General features: G+C 40.2%; 1 protein-coding gene across 3 annotated transcripts in view; it reads left to right on the top strand.

Moving 5' to 3' along the window:
• Window positions 1-21459, top strand: part of LOC103464061 (cadherin-2-like) — a 158277-nt gene that overhangs the window by 129835 nt on the left and 6983 nt on the right. For 2 of the 3 annotated variants that reach the window (XM_081606665.1, XM_081606664.1), the window contains 3 exons: window positions 7015-7248; window positions 10009-10148; window positions 17607-17768. In XM_081606665.1, the coding sequence (XP_081462791.1) occupies window positions 7015-7248; window positions 10009-10148; window positions 17607-17768 (536 nt within the window). Of the gene's footprint in view, window positions 1-7014; window positions 7249-10008; window positions 10149-13124; window positions 13516-17606; window positions 17769-21459 lie in introns of those variants that run through there. The other variant, XM_081606666.1, reaches the window with a different exon arrangement.

Here is a 21459-nt window from a genome sequence, read left to right on the forward strand (position 1 = left end):
CTTTTACTGAACAGTCCTGTTCTGGCTCTTTTTGACTCGTCTCTCCCAACCATTGTCACCACAGATGCTTCAGACAATGGACTAGGTGGTGTGTTGACCCAAATACACCCAGATGATACTGAACGAACAGTTGCATTTGCATCACGAACTCTGACCCCTACAGAACGAAAATACTCTACAGTGGAAAAGGAGGGTCTTGCTAGTGTGTGGGCTGTTGAAAAATGGAGGTCTTATGTCTGGGGCCGACGATTCACACTAAGAACTGATCATCAGGCACTGACAACACTACTCGCTAACAAAGGCATAGGGCGTGCTGGAATGAGAGTCGCACGCTGGTCTGCACGTTTACTCTGCTTCACCTATGATTTGGAATACAGGCCTGGATCACAAAACCAGGCTGCAGACTGTTTGTCACGGTTGCCACTCCCTATGGACTCAACTCCTGTAGATGAACCTGACATGGTTCCGTCCATTGTGTCAGCTCTGTCTGTAGCTGAGTTCACTTCTGCTTCCTCTCAATGTCATGAACTCGCACTTCTTCGTGGACAGATAGAGAGGGGCTGGCCAAAGTGCAAGAAGGATGTGGACCCCGTCTTAATACCATACTTCCACATCAGGAATTAACTTTCTGCATCTCAGGATCTGGTCATGAGAGGTGAACACCGATACATTGTTCCTGTTACTTTACGTGCTACTGTCATTCATCTGGCACATGAAACACATCAAGGTGTTGTTCGCACAAAACAGAGACTTCGTGACCTGTACTGGTGGCCTCAGATGGACAAAATGGTTCAGTCTGTTATTTCTTCATGTACGACCTGCCAAATGAACGACAAATCTGCTCAAACTGCTCTGCTCCTCTCCAACCCATTGAACTACCTAACAGACCATGGGAGAAAGTGGCCCTGGATATTGTGGGTCCCTTTGAAACTGCTGTTTCTTCATGTAGATTTGCTATAACATTCGTGGACTATTACAGTAAATGGCCAGAGGTGGCGTTTTCTCACACTGTGACTACTGATGTTGTTATTGCATTTCTGCGCTCTATTTTCAGCAGAGAGGGGAACCCTGACTACATAGTCACCGATAATGGGCCACAGTTTCTTTCCAGCTCTTTTGCAGATTTTCTCAGAGAAAGGGGAATATCTCATCTGCGTGCAAGCGTGTACCATCCACAGTGCAATGGTGCTGTTGAAAGGTGAAATAGAGTTCTTAAGGAGACAATCCTAACTCCTGAACATATGCAGAAAGACTGGAAAACTACAATAACTGATTTCCTACAAAACTACAGAGCAACGCCACATAACACAACTGGAGTATCTCCATCAGAACTACTGCACAACAGGAGGATGAAAACAAAAGTGGACATTTTCCCAACTCCAGAGAAAAGCAGAAAATGCACTACAGTCCAAGAAACAGTGAAACAGAAACAAGAGAAGTATAAACAGTACACTGACAAACGCCATGAAGCAAAGACACCAACATTCAAACCTGGAGAAATGGTGAGGGTAAGAAGACCTGATCATGTTTGCAAAGGCTCATCAAGATTTACTCCACCGCTGTCTGTTGAAAAGCAGATTGGAGGAAGTACTTATGTACTCAGTGACAATAAAAGATGGAATGCTGCCAGACTTTCACGCTATTCTGCAGGTATCCCATGTAAAATGACAAAACCAGAAAAGCATGACCCTGTGGTTCAAAGGAAAAGTGCTAGAACTGTTGCTAGACCTGCATGGTTCAAGGACTTTTGGCCAGGTTAAGGAAAAAGAATAAATGAATACATAAATGATTGTGTTGCATGTTTAGGCTTCAGGTGAACTAATTCTCATGTTACAAACTGGTTTCAAATACCTGGATTTTATTTTACATTTGGTAATTCTGTTCCATAGTAACTTGGAGTTTTAGTTATAAAGTACAAGGTTGCTGAATATAGTTGTTTGGTTTTGTATACTTAAGTAATTATCCTGCTTTCATTACAGCTAAGGTTACACTTGTGAAATATAAACCGTTAAATGAGGTAGATGTTCAGTCATATGTTAAATGGGTACATGCAATCTTTTCAAGTAAGAGGGGAATGTTGTGTCTACCACTAGGTGGTGTACGAGAATAGCATAGACTGGGGAAGAAAAGAAGAAGAGAAGAGATAAGATGGAGGAATGGAATACCTGATGTTACTGTACTGCTGAGCAAGTTCTAAATAAACGCTGTTCTTTGTCTTTCTTTGAGTTCTTTGTCTACTTCTGCTTTTACCTCGTCCTGGCTTCCAAACATAACACATCACCTTGGAGACCCGATGACCTGATCTCTGTTCTAATGTTCCCGAGTTGCTCAAGAGTCCTCCTGTTTCGTCTGTTTCCTGCCCAACCTTTTCGTAAAGTTTAGCAATAAGGCCTTGGTTACCTCTGCTCTCCTTTCAGTTCCTCTTTCCCCCTAACCTTTCACCTACTATCTACCTTCAACACAACATCAGTGACCTTTAATTACAGTTGCAACATTTTACACCATTTCAAGTTCAATGTCAAAATCATATTTATAACCTTTTCGTTTCTCTGATTTAACATTCATTTATAATGTTATAATAACCATAACTACTTAGTTATTCTTATTATAATCATGTGAGTTATTACAGACACTTCTGACAAGAAACCAAGAATAATCCATTATTCTAATTATCTGATACCATGTTACAGTTACTTGTTTCACCTTTAAGTACTTCCATAAGTGTAAGAGTAAGTTTAAATATTCTTATAATCAAACCGACATCAACCACTGGTTAAACCAATATTAATTATTGGCATAATTACAAGTCATTATTATTAATGTAAGTATTTTACTCTAGGTTTTATCCAATTACGCAAAATGTTTAGATTTTATTCTTTAAAAACCTTTAATGCTTTAAAATAAGGAATGGTCTGAACTATTTTTATACTGATGCAAGCTGGAAACTTACTCTTTATTCAGGAAACCTGCTCTTCCTGTTCCATGACTCTCTTTCTGCCTGACTATAATTTGTTATGATTAAATAGAAAAAAGTAGAATTAAAGCAAAGTTTGCAGGACACAATAACCATACACACAACCAGATTAATTTTATTACCGTCTGACTACTGTTGGGTCTTGATGTCACCTGTGTAATTCATTTTAAGGTAATTTTATTTATTGTTACTATTAAACTAAAATCTCCAGCATGGGGAAGTGGGATGAGCTTGACTTTTCTCGACAATATACATTGTATCCACCACAATATTGTTCTTTGAACTTTTACAAAGCAAACTTACCAGATCCTGAAAATCTTGCATATAAATGTTAAACAATTTAATATTAGCATTTATGGGGGCCCTGAAGCCCTGGGGAACCATATGGAGCTGCTGACTTAATTTGGATTAAACAAAAGTACAAATAATTGATATTAATTTTAATTGTATTTTTTGATTTGTTTTTTTTAAGACTCGTTTGTTTTAAATAGCATTTCACTGGCAATGTAACATGTAATCCGGAAATATTTTTAAATTTCCTGTCTACTTAACATCTTTTGATACAAAAACACAGAGAACCGCCTCCGCGTCCCGACCACTGGGCTTAGAAAATATTCTGGGGGAAACCCTGAAATATCTTTGTTTTTGAGCTCATATGTGTAATGTAATCAACAAATTAGCAGCAAAAACGGATTTTGAATTGAAAATGTTGATTATTTTATCTGATTACTTAAAAGCTAACACCAAACAACAGATTACAATTTGCGGTGTAACATGACTCAGTTACATTAGTTCTGTCAGTAGGAATAGGTCACAATTCCAGCAAATTTTTGTGAGATGTTTAGAGTGTAAAGAGAATACTACCTAACTGTAAAGGTAATTATTTATATTATATTGATATTTATTTAACCTGTCAAGGGTGTACCTCACCTCTCGCCCGTTTATCACTGGAGATAGGCAGGGTGCAAGACAATGAATGAATAGATGGAGGATATTTATTTCTATTTACATTTCTGATCCCTGTATGAAAAATAAGATATAAATCTATTTTAGATAGAACCTAAGACATTATCAGCTTTTGTGTTATGTATGTCAGACTGAGATGGCGGAGATTAAAAAAAAATTGCAGAGTTTACCTGAATTATGCTAAGAAATGTTTTAGGAAGGGCAGTTGGACTGTCCTGATTTAATAATGTAGAAATTGCAAAGTAAACAACCAACTATTGCTGGGGTGCATATGACGTAGTACCGATATCACGCAGTACAGATGGGGGTCAGGAAGTAAATGTAGCCCATTTACTTTGGTCCATCCAGCTTCAAAATGCCTAAAGTCTGTGCCGTGTATGGTTGTTCCAACCATTCTAGTAGAGAGAACTGTTTTCTTTTGGATATTTAACTCAAATTCTGGTTTGAGTTAACCAGAAGATGTTTGTCTTAAGAAAGATAAACATTATTTTCATGTTCCGAAGGTCACAAGGGAGTTAATTTTAAAAAACCTTTAAAAAAAGACAAGAAAAGTGGACCAACAATCTACAGCTAAAATCAGAGGTGTGGAAACTAACAATACCAGAGTTTGCAGCACCACTTTCTAACATGTAAGGATCGCACTGTGTAAATTATATTCTCAAATGGTGCTGCAACCCTGCAATTGCTAGCAATTGCAGCAACTAGTGTCTAGGTTGCAGACAGGGGTCACGTGCTGGGTTGCAGACATGCAACCCAGATGACGGAACATGAAAATAATGTTTATCTTTCTCTCTATTAGAACAGTTGGAACAACCCAACACGTCTCAGACTTTAGGCATTTTGAAAGTGGATCAACAGCAGTCAATGAGCTGCATTTACTTCCTGACTCTCATCTGCATTACGTAACATCGTTACTATGTCATCTGTAATCCAGCAATTCAAAGCAACTCATAAATATTAGCAGGGCCACTAAAGGGGCAGGTGCTCAACAACAAAAAAAAGGCACATCTAACCACCTTCTAGGACAGAATACGAACAAAGCCACTCAGCTTTCAGAGTTTAATAAACAATGATAAATTACTAAAATGTGACATATACAATCAAAGCTAACAAACATCTCCATATAGAGCATAACACTATTCCTATGTAAGATATTTTATTAGTAATTTCTTTCTGCATGTCTATTTTGTTATAGGAAAGTATTGCAATATTCAAACCCGCAATTTAGCAAGATATGTAAATCAGAGCTAGACCACCAGACATATTTAGTCTTTATAGAATGACACTATTAAAAATATAATCAAGGGCACAATGCAACATTTTAGTGACTGTAATCTATAAAACAAAGAGCTGCCTGTTTGCTGCAGTGGAGATGAAGATGGTCCATTCAGGAAAGCAGAGGTGCATCAAACTTTAAGATGGAACTGCAGAAAAAAGAAAAAAGCAAAAACTGAATTGTTAATGCATGCCACCATGAGAAAAGCCTACTGAGTTTTGCTTAAAAAACTTTTAAAAAAAAATTAAATCACACATTTTGGACTCATGAAGTTAACTTTTTTTGCAAAACAAACTTATTTGTGCATGTCATAAATCTTTTCTTGCTATTCTAAGTTTTTGTTTGTGACTGAAAGTTTTGCTTGTGATTCTCACATGACTCTGTGGGCAGGGCCCAAAATCACAACAAAAGATTTCTGATGTGTGCAAATTAATGTTTGTTTGGTAAAAATGAGTTATTTAATAAAAAAAGTATTTTAAACAAAACTTTTTTTTAAAGGAATCATTACAATTCCAATAGCTTTGATTACAATTTTATTTTACTTAACCGAGGTTAGGTTTTTTTTCCATTGAATAATTGTGAAACAAATTTAGCTTAATACTCTACGAACCAGACCCTAAACTTAAAGTCTGGGTTGAGTTTTTTCCCCTTCATTAATGACGCACTTTTATTACATACATTATACCCATCATGAGTTATTTTTAATTCTAAATGAATATTCTTGTTGGACTTTAATTTAAGTGTTATTCTCCTTCAAGATACATTTACCTAACGCCAGAATAAATGAAATGTACATTATGCAGCAAATGAAATTAGAAGATCAGACATATATCCATTATGGTGATGATCAGTTTTGGACGGGCGATGTGCCCCTATTGCATAAGCGATACTAAAGAATGACTGATATCATTAACGGTACAGGGAAGAAGCTTTTTAGTTATCTTGCTTTGCTAGCAAAGTCGTTAGCTAGCAGCTAGCTAATAGCACAACAACAACAACCTAATATCTGTATGATAGAAATACTGAATCGATAGATAAGAACAGTTTTTCCTCACCTGGCTGTCTCCTCCCGCTCAGTAGTTCTTCAGAGAAAGGCAGACGCAGAGGCCTGTCAGTGTCTGTTGTATTTCATTACCTCTCTGCTGAAACCGCGACTCCAAGCTGAAGCAGAAACGATACTTCAACATTTTCCGTCATCTGATCCACTTTAGTCACCAAAAACGTTTTTTTCCTAATTCACCAAAAACTGTTCTGTAATCTGGAACGTTTGCTACGTTGAGCTCCAGTTAGCCGCCTTATCTCACTGCGCGAGAGGCAACTGCGTCATGCGTCTCGGGCAAAAGGTCAAAGGTAACAAGGTGACCGGAGGGCTTATTATGTTGTACAAAAAAGAAACAAAAAGCAAAGAATTTTAGGACATGTTTTTACGTGTCAGAAGAGGGCTTAGGATATAATACCAAAAAAAAAAATTTAGCAAAAGGGCACTTGGGGGCAAGGAGCAAAAAGGGCAGGTGCTCAAGCACCCCCAGCTTCCCTCTCTGCATGTGCCTGAGTATTAGAGAAGAAATGTTGCAGCTAAGGAACTATTTTTACTTTTCTGAAGCATTTTGAAGCAGAACTTTCATGCGGATACGAGGTCTCAGATGGAGTAGCCACAGTGCTTCCACTTCTGTAAAGCAAATAATCCCCAGTTTGCTGAATAGCTGTCATCACCACAGGCACTGGTGGGCATCTCAGTGGAAAAGCCATTCTGTTTCGCTTATCTTTCCTCCTTATCTCATATCATCTCATATTCTAGGCGAGTCCGCCCAGCTTCACCTGCGGATCGGTTCTCTTGCCAGTGGCATCTATGAGCTCCCCATTGTGATCACAGACTCTGGCAACCTGCCCATGTCTAACACATCCTTCTTGAGGGTAAAGGTCTGTCCCTGTGATCGCCATGGAGACTGTGTGGACATGGAGAAAATGATTGCCGCTGGATTGGGCACTGGAGCTATTATCTCCATCCTCATCTGTATCATCATACTATTAGGTGAGTGTCTCTTTCAAGCACATTGAAAGTCAGGGGTCAAGATTTAATAATCTTCGTCAAGATTATTAAATCACTTCTATAACAGTTGTTTTACTTTCACTGATATGATGCAAAACCTATTTACTGAACTAAAGTCACTTCATTTTTAGAAAGGTGTTCTATTCAGATTGGGCATTTATATGCTAACTTAGTTGATTTTTTTTGTTTTTCTCAAAATAATTTCATGGTCTGAGCATCCTGTAAAAGTAGGATTCCATCATTTATGACGGGCTCTGTAAGCACATAGCAGTGGAACCAAATCTAATCAATGAAAATAACTACGTAGACAATGTAAACCAAACTTTATGCCACGTGGCCCAAAACCTACAAAATGAAAGGAATTGTGGGCCATAAAATGTAGATATTTTTTCTACTATATTTTTATTTTCTTTGCAAAACATTTCCCTTTCAACTTGACTACCATAACTGTCAATCATTTTAATTCGGATAAGCACAGCACAATATACTCTAATAAAATAAGTAAATCCGATTTCTGTAGATGCACTGCGACAGACTGGCGACCTGTCCAGGGTGTACCCTGCCTCTCGCCTGGAACGTTAGCTGGAGATAGGCACCAGCAACCCTTCCGACCCCTAAGGGACAAAGGTGTACAGAAAATGGATGGATGGATTTCTGTAGAAAATATAGCTGCAAATCATTGTACATCTGAAACATAAATCTGCCCAGTCCTAAACGCTGATTGTCATCTTCTTTGTCTGGATTTTTCCGTGTGTATTCTATTCTCAGCAAGAAGGAGAGGGATAAAAGAACGAGCCACTCATTCTTCCGAAAAACTTCTTAATCTTACTTTAGTCTACCAAATGGGTCCACCAAAGTTTGTTCTTGAGTAAAAATCACTGGGTGTTTGAAATACTATGAACTATGACTATAAAATAGGTTGATAAAAGGTAATAAAAAGAGTTTTACCATCTTTACTTACAATTACAAATCTTTTGAAAGTAAAGCAGAAGTATTTGTCTTTTTTGAAAGGCAGTAAATTTTTTTGTAAAGTACCATAGTTTTCTTTTATAAAAGTTTTAAAACTCCAATCTTGAGTTTGTGCATATTTTTGTCTACATCCTGGACACCCTTGATGTAAATGATTGCAGACCAAGTCATTTAAACTGGCTTTATTAAACATTACATCTTTGTCATTTTTAATCATTATTGAACATAGACTTGATGTTTTGTTTCCAGCAGAAGTTTGGCTGGATGAAACAGTAACACCATACTAATGGAGTCAGTGCCTCCTAGTTCCATTTTGTGAGAGGAGGATGCATGAGTGGTGTCATGGGATGCTACATTATTTCATGAGAGTTTCATATATTTTGAAATTTGACGTCCTAAAGAAGAAAAACTATATCAAAACCGTCAACACAATGCATGCATGTTCATCCAGGAGAATGCAATTCTTCACGTCAATCCAATCTGCTGGGTTTCCTTGAACAGGAAACATTTTGTAACAAATTGGAGGAGAACACTAAACTTGACTGCATTGTTTAATAATATGGAATGCGATTAGAATGTGATTACATGGATTATGAATTGCCACTAAATAAATTGAATGGAATTAAATTGTAAAACAAAACTGGATTCCACTTAGACTTGAAAATTAAACAACCAGGTAACACTTTATTTGAAGGGTGTGCACAGTGGCGCAAAAAGTGGGTATGCAGGGTATGCAACGCATAGGGGCGCAGCACCAGAGGGGGCGCCAAAACCCCGTCTGGAGGGGGCGGCGCGCCGATGATGTTTTCCCTTACACTTCTGCGCGCCTTATGCTCCTTCACCTCGCGCACATAACGAGGTAAATGTAGCGAGTTTTACCCTTCACGCATCGTCGCCTCGGGGGGGGGGTGGGACAGGGCGCCGATCTATGTTTTTGCATCCACCTGAATAATGTGTAGTTGCGCCACTGGGTGCATAAGACTGACATGACACTGTCATAAACATGACATAACACCTGTTATGAACATGAAGGAGTCTATGAATGTCATAAAGTCTCATTTGGTAAATAATGACATTTTTAATGCAAAGTTGCTCTAAAAGTTGCATTGAAAGTCCATTAAAAGTGCCAACTTTGCCTTAAATTATCATAATTTACAAAATCATGCAATTCATGTTCATAACAGTGTCATGCCAGTCTTATGCACACCCCTTCAAATAAAGTGTTACCAACAACCATATATATATATATATATATACAATTCATTCTGTACATTATGTAAACCATTTCTACAAAAATAATCACATTTGAAAATGTGTATTTAAGTCAATAATTTTAATTTGAATTGTTATTCACAACTAATTTGGATCTTCCTGATTTCCAGTTGTTCAGGCCAGATATACATTGAAACAGCAGACTGCAGGAGCAGTTGGTGCAGTCCATTAGATTTTTACATTTTTTATTTTACCAAATGTTAAATGCTTATATAAAATTGCATGTAAATACTAGAGCAAACATACAGAGCTTTTTGTTTTATAAAACACTGAATCCAAAGTAATGTTAGCAGAACATTAAGACTTCAATCTGATTTATTATGGATTAGATTCTCAAAGTGAAAATAGTCTCCTGCTATCTGTTCTCTCTCTACTAGGTTTCTGAGGACGTTTAATATTTTTAGATTGCATAGCAGCACCCTGCCCCACACCCAAAGATGTTTACTGAAGATTGATTTGTTTCTTACATTTACTAGTTTCCTCATCCTTCTTGCCTTGCAGTGCTGGTACTCCTCTTTGTGATGTGGATGAAGAGGAGGGATAAAGAGCGTCAGGCCAAGCAACTTCTGATCGACCCAGAGGACGATGTCCGAGACAACATCCTCAAATATGATGAGGAGGGAGGTGGAGAAGAGGATCAGGTAAACACAAGCATGTCTCTCACATACAAACACATTGTCCACAAACATAAATTACTTTTCTTAATAATCCAGGTTAAAATGACACTTTATCTTTCTGTGATGGACCGAGCAGTAAAGGAACAGCCAGGCACCAGTTTTAAGTCAAAAATAATTGTTTTTTTATTTAACCCAAACAACACTTGGGTAAATAGAAAAATGACAAAAATTGGGCCCATAAAAGAGGTCAAAGTCACAGACATCAACTCATAATAACTCAAACAAACAGACCTAACAGACAAAAAGGGGAAACTTAAATACTGGCTGATCAGGCCACATACAACACACCAAGGGGAAAATACACAAAAACCTAACCGAGACCAACATGGAAAAATCCCATTCCCCCCCCCTCTGGATGTGGTATGAACCAATTTGCAGTCTCGGCTGGCTTGCTCCACCCCATCTCCACCTCTCTGCTCTCCTAAAGGATTGGAGCAGCCAGCACCAAGGAAACTCAAAAACAAACAAAGGTTAAATAAACCAAAAACACAACAATGTAGACTAAAATGTGCGCACTTATTCTAGAATACAATGCAATGTGTTGCCTTCTAAACAAAGCCAGTTATTCTGTAAATTGAATCCTAGACTTAAAGTAACCCAAATATAAGTGAGGTGAAACCATTTGTAGTGAGAGTGAACCCGTTGCGTGTGGTGAAAGTGAATGTTACCACATTTGTGTGGCTTAACTGCAGCCATCACACACTCCCCCTCTTCAGATCTCTCGCTGGGGCAGCGAGAGAGGCAGTCTGCGATGCAGTTGTCCTTGCCTGGGATATGGAGGATGGTGAATCGAAATGTCTGGATGGCAAGGTACCATCGCCTAATCCTTCCATCTTCTCTATCCATTGGAGAGCTTTATGGGCGGTTTCTAAGGTGAACTCTCTGCCAAGAAGGTAGTACTTGAAGAAATTCAGGGCCCATTTAATGGCCAGTGCCTCTTTCTCAATGGTTGAATATCGTACTTCCCTGGGAAACAGCTTGCGGCTAATAAAAGCCACTGGATGGCGCTCAGGGGGTCCCTGCAACAGAACAGCTCCCAAACCTCTCTCAGAGGCATCAGTCTGTAAAATAAAAGATCTCTCAAAATCAGGGCTGTGCAGGACTGGACTCTTACTAAGAGATTGCCGTAGGTCCTGAAAAGCGGTTTTGGCCTCCTCTGTCTTGATGGGGCTTCGGGAACCAGTGAGGTCCGTTAATAGCGCGGCCCTGGCCGAGAAATGAGGGATAAAACGATGATAGAACCCTGCCATACCCAGAAAGGATCTCAACTGTTTTCTGGTCTCAGGCAGAGGGCAGGCCTCTATAGCTGTAATTTTATTTATATGAGGCTTTATCACTGCATTTCCTATAACAAACCCCAGGTACTCAGTTTCGGCAATCGCACACTTGGCTGGATTAATAGTCAAGCCTGCAGATTGAAGGCGCTCCAACACCTTCTCCAGACATTTCAGGTGATCTTCCAAGGTAGAACTGAAAGTGACTATGTCATCAAGGTAGGCTGCAGCAAAATCAGACATGTCAGACAGTACCTGATCCATCAGTCTCTGGAATGTTGCCGGGGCACCATGTAGTCCAAAGGGCATGACTATAAACTGGAACAGGCCCCACGGTGTCAGGAAAGCAGTAAGCTCTTTTGACCATGCCGTCAGAGGTACCTGCCAATAACCCTTGCAGAGATCTATGGTTGTTAAATATCTGGCCTTCCCAATCCGCTCCACCATGTCATCAATGCGGGGAGCTGGATATGAATCAAACTGTGTTATTCCATTCAAATACCTGAAATCAATGCTGAAAGGTATGCTGCCATCCTTCTTTGGCATCAAAACCACTGGATGGCACCACTCACTTCTTGATGGTTCAATGATTCCGAGTGACAGCATCAGATCGACTTCCTCTTTCAGTGAAAGGTATTCTGTAACTCAGCCTTCTCACAGAGGCTCCATCTTTTAATACAATGTCATGCTGGACAAGGTCTGTTTTACCAGGATTTCCCTGAAACATATTTGAGTTGCACAGATTTCTCACCTGAGCCTGCTTTTCTTCCAAGAAGTGGTCCAGAACCAGCAATTGAGGTGAGGGCTTTGGCAGGTACTGGTTATCCTCCTCCTCTGTCACACCCTAAATAAGAAAAACATCTGCCTTTGGCCTCTCCACCCATTCTTTAAGCAGATTGACGTGGAGCACTCTGGTGGAATGGGGCTGATCTTGTAGGTAGTTTGCCCCAGTTTGCTCTGGATTTCATACGGACCTTGCCATTTCGCCAACAGTTTACTGTCAGCACTGGGAAGGAGCACCAGCACTTTCTGGCCAGGACTGAAAGACCTCTGGCGAGCCGACTGGTCATACCAGTTTTTCTGACGTTTCTGTGCTTCTTCCTTATGAGCTTGGGCCAACGCCATCATCTTTTCCAGTCGTGCCCGCATCTGGACAACATAAGAGACAACATTTACAGCTTGATATCTTTCTTTGTCACCCTCCCACGTCTCCCTTAACAGAGATAGGGGACCCCGGACCTCATAGCCATACAGCAATTCAAAGGGTGAAAAACCAGTAGAGGCCTGCGGCACTTCTCTATATGCAAAGAGAAGGTAAGGTAGCCACTGGTCCCAGTCTGTATTGGTTTCATTGACAAACTTGCGCAACATTTGCTTCAAGGTCTGATTGAAGCGCTCTGTCAGGCCATCTGTCTGAGGATGGTATGGAGTGGTCTTCAGGCTCTTAATTCCAGGGAGTTGGTACACCTGCTTCAACAAAGTGGACAGAAAATTAGTTCCAGTCAGTGAGAATTTCAGTTGGAAAACCAACTCGTGAGAAGAGCTGTATGAGACAGAAGGCAACTGCTTTAGCTTTTATTGATTTCAAAGGAAAAACCTCTGGATATTTTGTAGCATAATCCAGGATCACCAGCATGTAACGATTACCTGATTTACTTCTTTCTAGGGGACCAACAATGTCCATTCCCAGCCGCTCAAACGGGGTGTTGATTGGTAAAGACTGAAGAGGAGCTCTGGGGGGAATTCTTAGGGAAGACTTTTGGCACTGAGGGCAGGTTTTGCAGAACAGAGTCACATCAGATCGTATTCCAGGCCAATCAAAATATTTTCTGATGCAGGCCATTGTCTTGTGCTTTCCAAGATGATCAGCCCATGGAATGGAATGTCCTAAAGACAGCACCACCTTCTGGACTGGTTCAGGAACCACCAACTGCAATGCTGACCCCTGCTGACGATATAGGATGCCATCTTTCAGCAAAAATCCCCCCAGGCCGTTCAAACCTTGTTCAGGCCATTCATTTCCCTCTGCTTTCTGAAATAAAGATGTTAGAGCTGGATCACTGTGCTGCATTTCTCTGATGTTAATGGGGATTTTAAACCCCAAAGGTAACTCAGGGTCAGAGCTAAAAGGTGATTTAACAACAGTGTGTTGAAATTTCTCTTGCAGTCGCTGTCTGCGGGACTTGCGAGACTTCCCGGGTGTGGTCTCCAGGTCCGCATCATAAAAAGGCAAGGCGCAGAGTGGTTGTATAAACTCCTCTCTTTTTTTAGCTTGAGATCTGGTTAATGCAATGTTGCACATATTGCTGGAATTTAATAAATCACACAACACAGGCAGATCTTGACCCAGTACTGCTGGAAACGGCAGATTCTCAGCCACACCAATATTTAGAAGATAAAGTTGGTCTTGTACTTTAATATACAAGTCTGCTGTTGGATATGACAACTCATCTCCATGAATGCAGCGGACAGGAATTGTTTCCACATTAACTTTATTTGCTGGAACAAAGTCTCTGTGCACCAGGGTTTGGGTACTTCCTGAGTCAATGAGTGCCTTTAATTGTTTACCTCAACTTCAATTGAGGTCGTCCTTAAACCAAACGCCACTTTAGAGTCCACACTTTGTCTGGGCACAAAACACATTTGTGTTATCTTTGTGGAGTTCTTTGGGCACATTGGTTTTGTGTGTCCTTCCATCCCACACAGATGACAAATCACTGTCTTGGCTGGGACTCTTAATGGTTCATTCAATGACTGGACCTTTAGAGGTTTACTCACCCCTGTCTTTTGGTAATGGGGAACAGGTCTTGCAACCTCCCTCATCTTCCATGCTTTTTGACTCCAGGGTTGTCCTTTTTTTCGTGCTGCCACAAACACGTCAGCCTCTTCATCCGACTTTGGGTTATGTTCTTTAATCCATATCTGCAACTCAGGAGACAGCATTCTTAAGTATTGTTCCAAAATGATTATTTCACCGACCTCATGCACAGTTTTTTTGTCTTGGCATCACCCACTTTCCATATAACTCCTTCAATCTTGCATACAATTCTTTTGGATTCTCCTCAGGTTTTACTTCCAATGATCGAAATCTCAATCTGTATGTTTCAGGATTAATGTTGTACTTTTGGAGCACCGCTTCTTTAACTTTATCATACTCCAAAGAGTCATCCATATCCATGTGAACATACGCACCTCTTGCTTTGCCAGTGAGTAATGGAATCAGATAAAAGACCCAATCTGCTTTTTTCCGCTGGCAAACTAGAGCCATGCGTTCAAATGTTAGAAAATGTTCAATGTCATCCTCATCCGTCAGTTTTTCAAGTGTGGGTTCATAAGAGTATAACTGACCTGAGGGAGCATGCCTTTGCTCATTATTGCAGCAGGTGGGCTTATCACCTTCATTTGATTCTGCATCGGATGGTTGAGACTCATCCAATTGAGGCTCAAGAGCAGGGTTGGTACGCGCTTACACTTCCATCTGTAGCAGCTGAAATTGGTGTCGCAATGCTCTGAAGCGCTGTTCCTGCCGATTAAACTTCTCCCTTCGTCTTGCTTCCTGGGCTTCCTGCTGGCCCATATGAGAACGAAGAATGGAAATCACTTCTGATATTGTGGGTTCCTTACCCTCATTACTATCCACCCCTCCAGAGGCTCCATTTTCCTCTCCAACTTGCTCCTCCATTCCAACAAGCTGGTTTTGAGGCTCTCCTTTTTGTCCTTTGGCACTCCTTCCTGCTCTTTGCATAGCTTGGAAAGGGGAGAGGGCTACTAGAAAAAATAACTGGTGCCTTTAACTGCAAGATCCCACTTCTGACACCACTGTGATGGACCGAGCAGTAAAGGAACAGCCAGGCACCAGTTTTAAGTCAAAAATAATTGTTTTTTATTTAACCCAAACAACACTTGGGTAAATAATAGAAAAATGACAAAAATTGGGCCCATAAAAGAGGTCAAAGTAACAGACATCAACTCATAATAACTCAAACAAACAGACAAAAAGGGGAAACTTAAATACTGGCTGATCAGGCCACATACAACACACCAAGGGGAAAATACACAAAAACCTAACCGAGACCAACATAGAAAAATCCCATCCCCCACCCCTCTGGATGATGAGTAGTGGTATGAACCAATTTGCAGTCTCAGCTGGCTTGCTCCACCCCATTTCCACCTCTCTGCTCTCCTAAAGGATTGGAGCAGCCAGCACTAAGGAAACTCAAAAACAAAGGTTAAATCAAGCAAAACACAACAATGTAGACTAAAATGTGTGCACTTATTCTAGAATACAATGCAATGTGTTGCCTTCTAAACAAAACCAGTTATTCTGTAAATTGAATCCTAGACTTAAAGAAACCCAAATATAAGTGAGGTGAACCCATTTGTAGTGAGAGTGAATGTGAACCCGTTGCGTGTGGTGAAAGTGAATGTTACCACATTTGTGTGGCTGTAACTGCAGCCATTACACTTTCCCTAAAATCAAATATTCACTTCCATACATAGACACACAACAGAAAGCTCTACAGCTGACACACAAACACCATGCCTCTCTGCAGTTTGCAGTCTTTCCTCTAAAGCAAAGATTAAGAGTAATACAAAGGGGGATCTTGAAATAGGATTAATTGCTCTCTGTTGAAGAACAATTTTGTCCGTCTTTCCATACAACTTCTCACATAAGCCGCTTTATGTTCCTGCTGGGGAAACACTAACCCTCGCACACACAACAAATTGATATGCACTGACATCGTACTTCATCCACAAACAGCTCCTTCAGGATGAGGATAGAGTGGAAAGGGCACTCCAATGTAAAATCTGCCATAATAACACTATCAATAATAGTAACAGATTCAGCCATAAATCTCTTCTATTGAGAAACATGTTTTATGTAAGCAAATGCAATATTTGCAAAGAATAACAAAGAAAGAACTTGGATGTGACTGGTGGTGTGGCTCATTTACGTTAACTCTATCAAGTTGGAAGCGCACGTGCAAGAAATCAAGCGAGCATATGTGAGATCTAAAGACACGCAGCACACATTTTTAATTTTTCACAGACATATCTGACATCAGTCTCACTGCAAACCTCTAAAGGTGTGACTACTCAGCATTTATAGTCGCGTGTAACCTGGAAAAGAAAACAACCCATTTTCCCTGCTTTTATTCACTTTAATAGACTTGCATTCTTTTATCTTGAAAAATGAATAAACGAATGCAAGTGCATGCTGCCCCTTCTCAAGATGCCGTCCTGGGCGGTTGCGCATGTCACTCATATCAGGAACTGCCACTCCTTGCAGCTTCTTTTGACACATATCCTGGGCAAAACATTTTTCTTATGTGGTGTCCAACAACTATCATATAGTTTGTTGTTGGTCTTAGGGAGAGACCTAAGATGACTTGCCTAGAATTCTGCATTTGAGTTCTTGTAACATGCCATGTCCTGGCTAGAAGAACTCTGTTCTTGTTTTCCCACCTTGAGTAAAAGGCTACATTTTTCTGTTTTGAAAGATTACGTATTGCTGTTCAAACCTGAGTGAAAGACATAAAACCATAGCAGGCCAGTTAGGTCCCTAGCCTCATTTCGGATAACTTTACATTGGTCTTCTTTTATTTTGTGACAAAAACTTTCAGAACCTCTCATCTGTTACTGCCTAAGTTGATGTACTTTCATGCCTTGGGCCACCTCTGCATTTTAACAATTTGAAATATTTAGTAACCCATCTTATTTGGCACTAATGTACAGACAGAGCCAGCCGGGGACTGTTGGCGAGCCCAACTAGCTTAAAAGGCACACACAAAGAACCATACTACTGCAGACCTGTCAGATGATGGGGTGATGAACGTAGTGCACTACCAGCAGCAGGAAAAAACTGAGACAGCATATGGGTTATAATTTAATACCACACCGCAACAAAATGATTGTGGCTATGAAGCTCTCAGTGTAAGCAGATTATGTACTTAAATTGAGATGTTGGTGTTGCTGTTTAGTTTTTAGAATATCCCCCTAAACTAGGATTAAAGTTAATTAAATGTTAGGACCTTAAAAACACTTTTTCCAGAAAACATGTTAAAACAGGGCTAATTTGCAGTCAGTTGATGCATAGGAAAGTGTGTTGTGTAAGCCTGTGGATGTTCGACTCTTATTGGGCGTTTAGGACTATGACCTGAGCCAACTGCAACAGCCTGATGCCCTGGAGCCAGAGTGTGTAAAAGTGGGAATCAGACGTCTGGACGAGAGGCCCCACCACCATGACCACCAGTACCCCCTCCGCTCTGCTGCCCCTCAACAAGGAGATATAGGAGACTTCATCCATGAGGTACACTGCTTGGTTCAGAGTTTGTAATGATTCACATGTTGAGGTAAACTGTCTGAAGTAGTGTTTCCATCAATGTTTTTTATATGCATTTTAAAGTATTAAACTGCAGTATTTGAAATAACTTTCTCAGTTTTGAAAAATTGTTTTTTACACTGGTTTATGGCTTTTCTGAAAAATACCAAAAAAAACAACAATCTTTTTCAATCTCCTCTTCCAAGGATCTCTCCTGAGAAACTTTTGGCATTAAAGTTCTGACATAGTGATTACAGTCTAAACCTTCAGCATGAGATGCGTGGTCCGTACTAATTTGCAAGCTCTAGATCTTATGTATTACAGCCAGGTGTAGCATCAACAACTGATTAGGTCACGCTCTGCACTCCAAACCAAGAGATTAAATTGTGTCATTTTAAAGGGGCAGTATTTTGTATTTTCCAGGCAAATAGTGCCATTTTATAGTACAATCAAGTACCTATCTTACCCTCAGTTGTCATTAGATCACTATATACCAAATACAACTTAAAAGTAATTTAACTTCATAATTTAACACCTTGAAACTCGGCCATCTGGAAGTCATCACAACATGGCTATTCTATTAACCCTTTAACAACGTTTTTATCAGCATTGCACTGAGAAGTAGCTCCTATAATGAGATCAAATGCTGAGTTACACCACCTGTTTGCTAATTGCTGCTGGCTAGTTTGAAGGAGCTGAGTGGTGAATTGCAGTGGAGGGCTGCTCTGTGAGGCAGAAGCTTGGGAACTGCAGCTCCGAGGAGGAGCTGCTCATTGAAGGCAGCACTAGGTCCACCTAGGCATTTTGAACAACTGAATGGTTACCATGGGAGATTAAAGGATTTCTTAGACATATATGAAATAATCAAGACAACACTCCAGGTATAGCTTTGATGAGGGAATGCACAGCATGATGTAAAGCTCAAAAATGTTGATTTTACATAATACTTCCCCTTTAAAAGTTTGCTCAAAATTCACAACAGTTGGATGAAAACATAACTTGAGAGCTGTAAAATAAGCAATGTTGGGGTGCTGTGATGACACAGGGGTAGAGCACACAGGTTCAAGACATGGTGACCTTTGCCACATGTCTTCCCTCTCTCTCATTACCCACTGTCATGTCTAACTACTCTCAGATAAAAGCCACTAGGGCCAAACAGAAACTTTTTAACATAATAATAATATAATAATTATAAGCCAATTTTCGAAACCAAAGAGGCCACACTGAAACCAGTCTCACTTGCCAACATTTAGATGTTAAACAAGAAATTTCCCTAGACCTTTGTCTTTATGTATTACAATAGAAACATGGTCGTTGTTCGTATATTGAACTCCAATCCAGAGTCACACAGCATTCTGGGGGATGTAAGCAGAGGAAAAGCTTTAGCTCCTCAAACTCTCACAGGTAGCTAAGTAACTCTTTGATTACCTAGCAACAACTTGTTGAGTAACTTGTGCAGGAGCAGTTTCAGGTTTCATTATGGTGCCTCATAATAAATAAAAAATAGCAGAGAGGAGAGAAAAGAGAAAATGAGAACAACTGGAGAGGAAACTGTGGATTAAACAAAAGTTACGGCACCAGTTTGTCAGTATTTCAGATATTTAAAACAAAAAAAACAATGAACCCGTAATTATCGATATTGACTGATATGAAAGCCTTAAGTTGTCATATGTTTTTCAGCAATATTGCCCAGCCCTAGCTTAATGTCACATTAACAGGCTACATTCTCATTTGTCCTCTCACATGGAGCATTCCCGACTTCCTTCTGAGTGAACCAGGTCACTTTTAACACACTACACACAACAGGAATGTCCTGATAATAGGGGTTCCTTAAGATTGTCGTAAAGGGAAAACCGGAGCAAAAGTCAACATAAAATTCTTACTGTGTGAACTCTGTATCACATTTAAAGTTTCATCTGCCCTAGCATCTGTAATCATAGGACAGGTGTCTGACCATAATGCATAGCTTTCAGTGCCAACTCCCCATAACTACAGTCAAGCACAGAGAAAGAATGTTGATGATTTAGGCTAGTTTGGGGGCAGCAAGGGGTTCGTTTGATGTTGGAAGACCTCGTTGGAAGTCCAGCTCATTTTTTATGTCCTCATACAAACTGAAAGACAAGATGCTGTCCCTGAAGCAACTATGTATGTGAGCTGGTGGCTTAACTTCAGGCCAAACAGGGTAATCGGCTGAATCTACTCACAGAGACAGCATCTGTCCAGCCTGACCCAAATCTTTCTCTTTTCTGTCCTCCTCCATAATCCCTTCTTCCCCCTCAGCTCCTCCTACTGTCTGTCTCAACACTTTAACATACAGCCCTCCAAATTTTCTCTGCTAAAGCCTTTCTCGCTTGAATGTTTTTTTGTAGGACTGATGTGCCAATATGTCGTGGCTGAAGTACTGGGTTGTAGGTGGGAGTGGGTGTTATAATCCAAGTTGTTTTCTAAAGTGCTTCTTTCAGGGGGTATCAGTCAGTCTACAAGGGTTGTCAAAAGGGGTGTTATTCTTTCAGATTGATATTCCATGCTCTTCTTTGGTATGAAAGCATGAACACTGGATCTATAATAGTCTTGACAGAAAAATTATTGTATAACTATCGGACTACTTTAATTCTCTGCTACAGTAGGGAGAACAAGTATTTGATACACTGTAGATTTTTCAGGTTTACCCACTTGCAAAGCATGTAGAAGACTGTAATTTTTATCATAGGTACTCTTCAACTGTGAGTGATGAAATCTAAAACAAAAATCCAGAAAAATACAATGTATGATTTTTAAATAATTAATTTCCATTTTATTGTGTGAAATAAGTATTTGATCATCTATCAACCAGTAAGAATTTTGGCTCTCACAGACATGTTAGTTCTTCTTTAAGAAGCCCTCCTGTTCTCCACTCATTACCTGTATTAACTGCACCTGTTTGAACTCGTTACTTGTATAAAAGACACCTGTCCACACACTCAATCAATCAGACTCCAGCATCTCCACAATGCCCAAGACCAGAGAGCTGTGTAAGGACATCAGGGATAAAATTGTAGACCTGCACAAGGCTGGGATGGGCTACAGGATAATAGGCAAGCAGCTTGGTGAGAAGGCAACAACAGTTGGTGCAATTATTAGAAAATGGAAGAAATACAGAATAACGGAAAATCTCCCTTGGTCTGGGGCGCCATGCAAGATCTCATCTCGTGGAGCATCATTGATCTTGAGGAAGGTGAGGAATGAGCCCAGAACTACACAGCAGGACCTGGTCAATGACCTGAATAGAGCTGGGACCACAGTCTCAAAGAAAACAATCAGTAACACTCTACGCCGTCAAGGGTTAAAATCCTGCAGTGCACGCAAGGTGCCCTTCCTCAAGCCAATGCATGTCAAAGCCCGTCTGATGTTTGCAAATGACCATCTGAATGGGAGAAGGTCATGTGGTCTGATGAGACAAAAATAGAACTTTTTGGTTTAAACTCCACTCGTCATGTTTGGAGGAAGAAGAATGATGAGTACAACCCCAAGAACACCATCCCAACCGTGAAGCACGGCGGTGGAAACATCATTCTTTGGGGATGCTTTTCTGCAAAGGGGACAGGACGAATGCACCATATTGTGGGAAGGATGGATGGAGCCATGTATCGTGAGATTTTGGCCAACAACCTCGTTCCCTCAGTAAGAGCACTGAAGATGG

This window comes from Poecilia reticulata, chromosome 4 (genome assembly GCF_904066995.2).
Source record: "Poecilia reticulata chromosome 4, P_reticulata-male-v2, whole genome shotgun sequence".
Classification (NCBI taxonomy): Eukaryota; Metazoa; Chordata; class Actinopteri; order Cyprinodontiformes; family Poeciliidae; genus Poecilia; species Poecilia reticulata.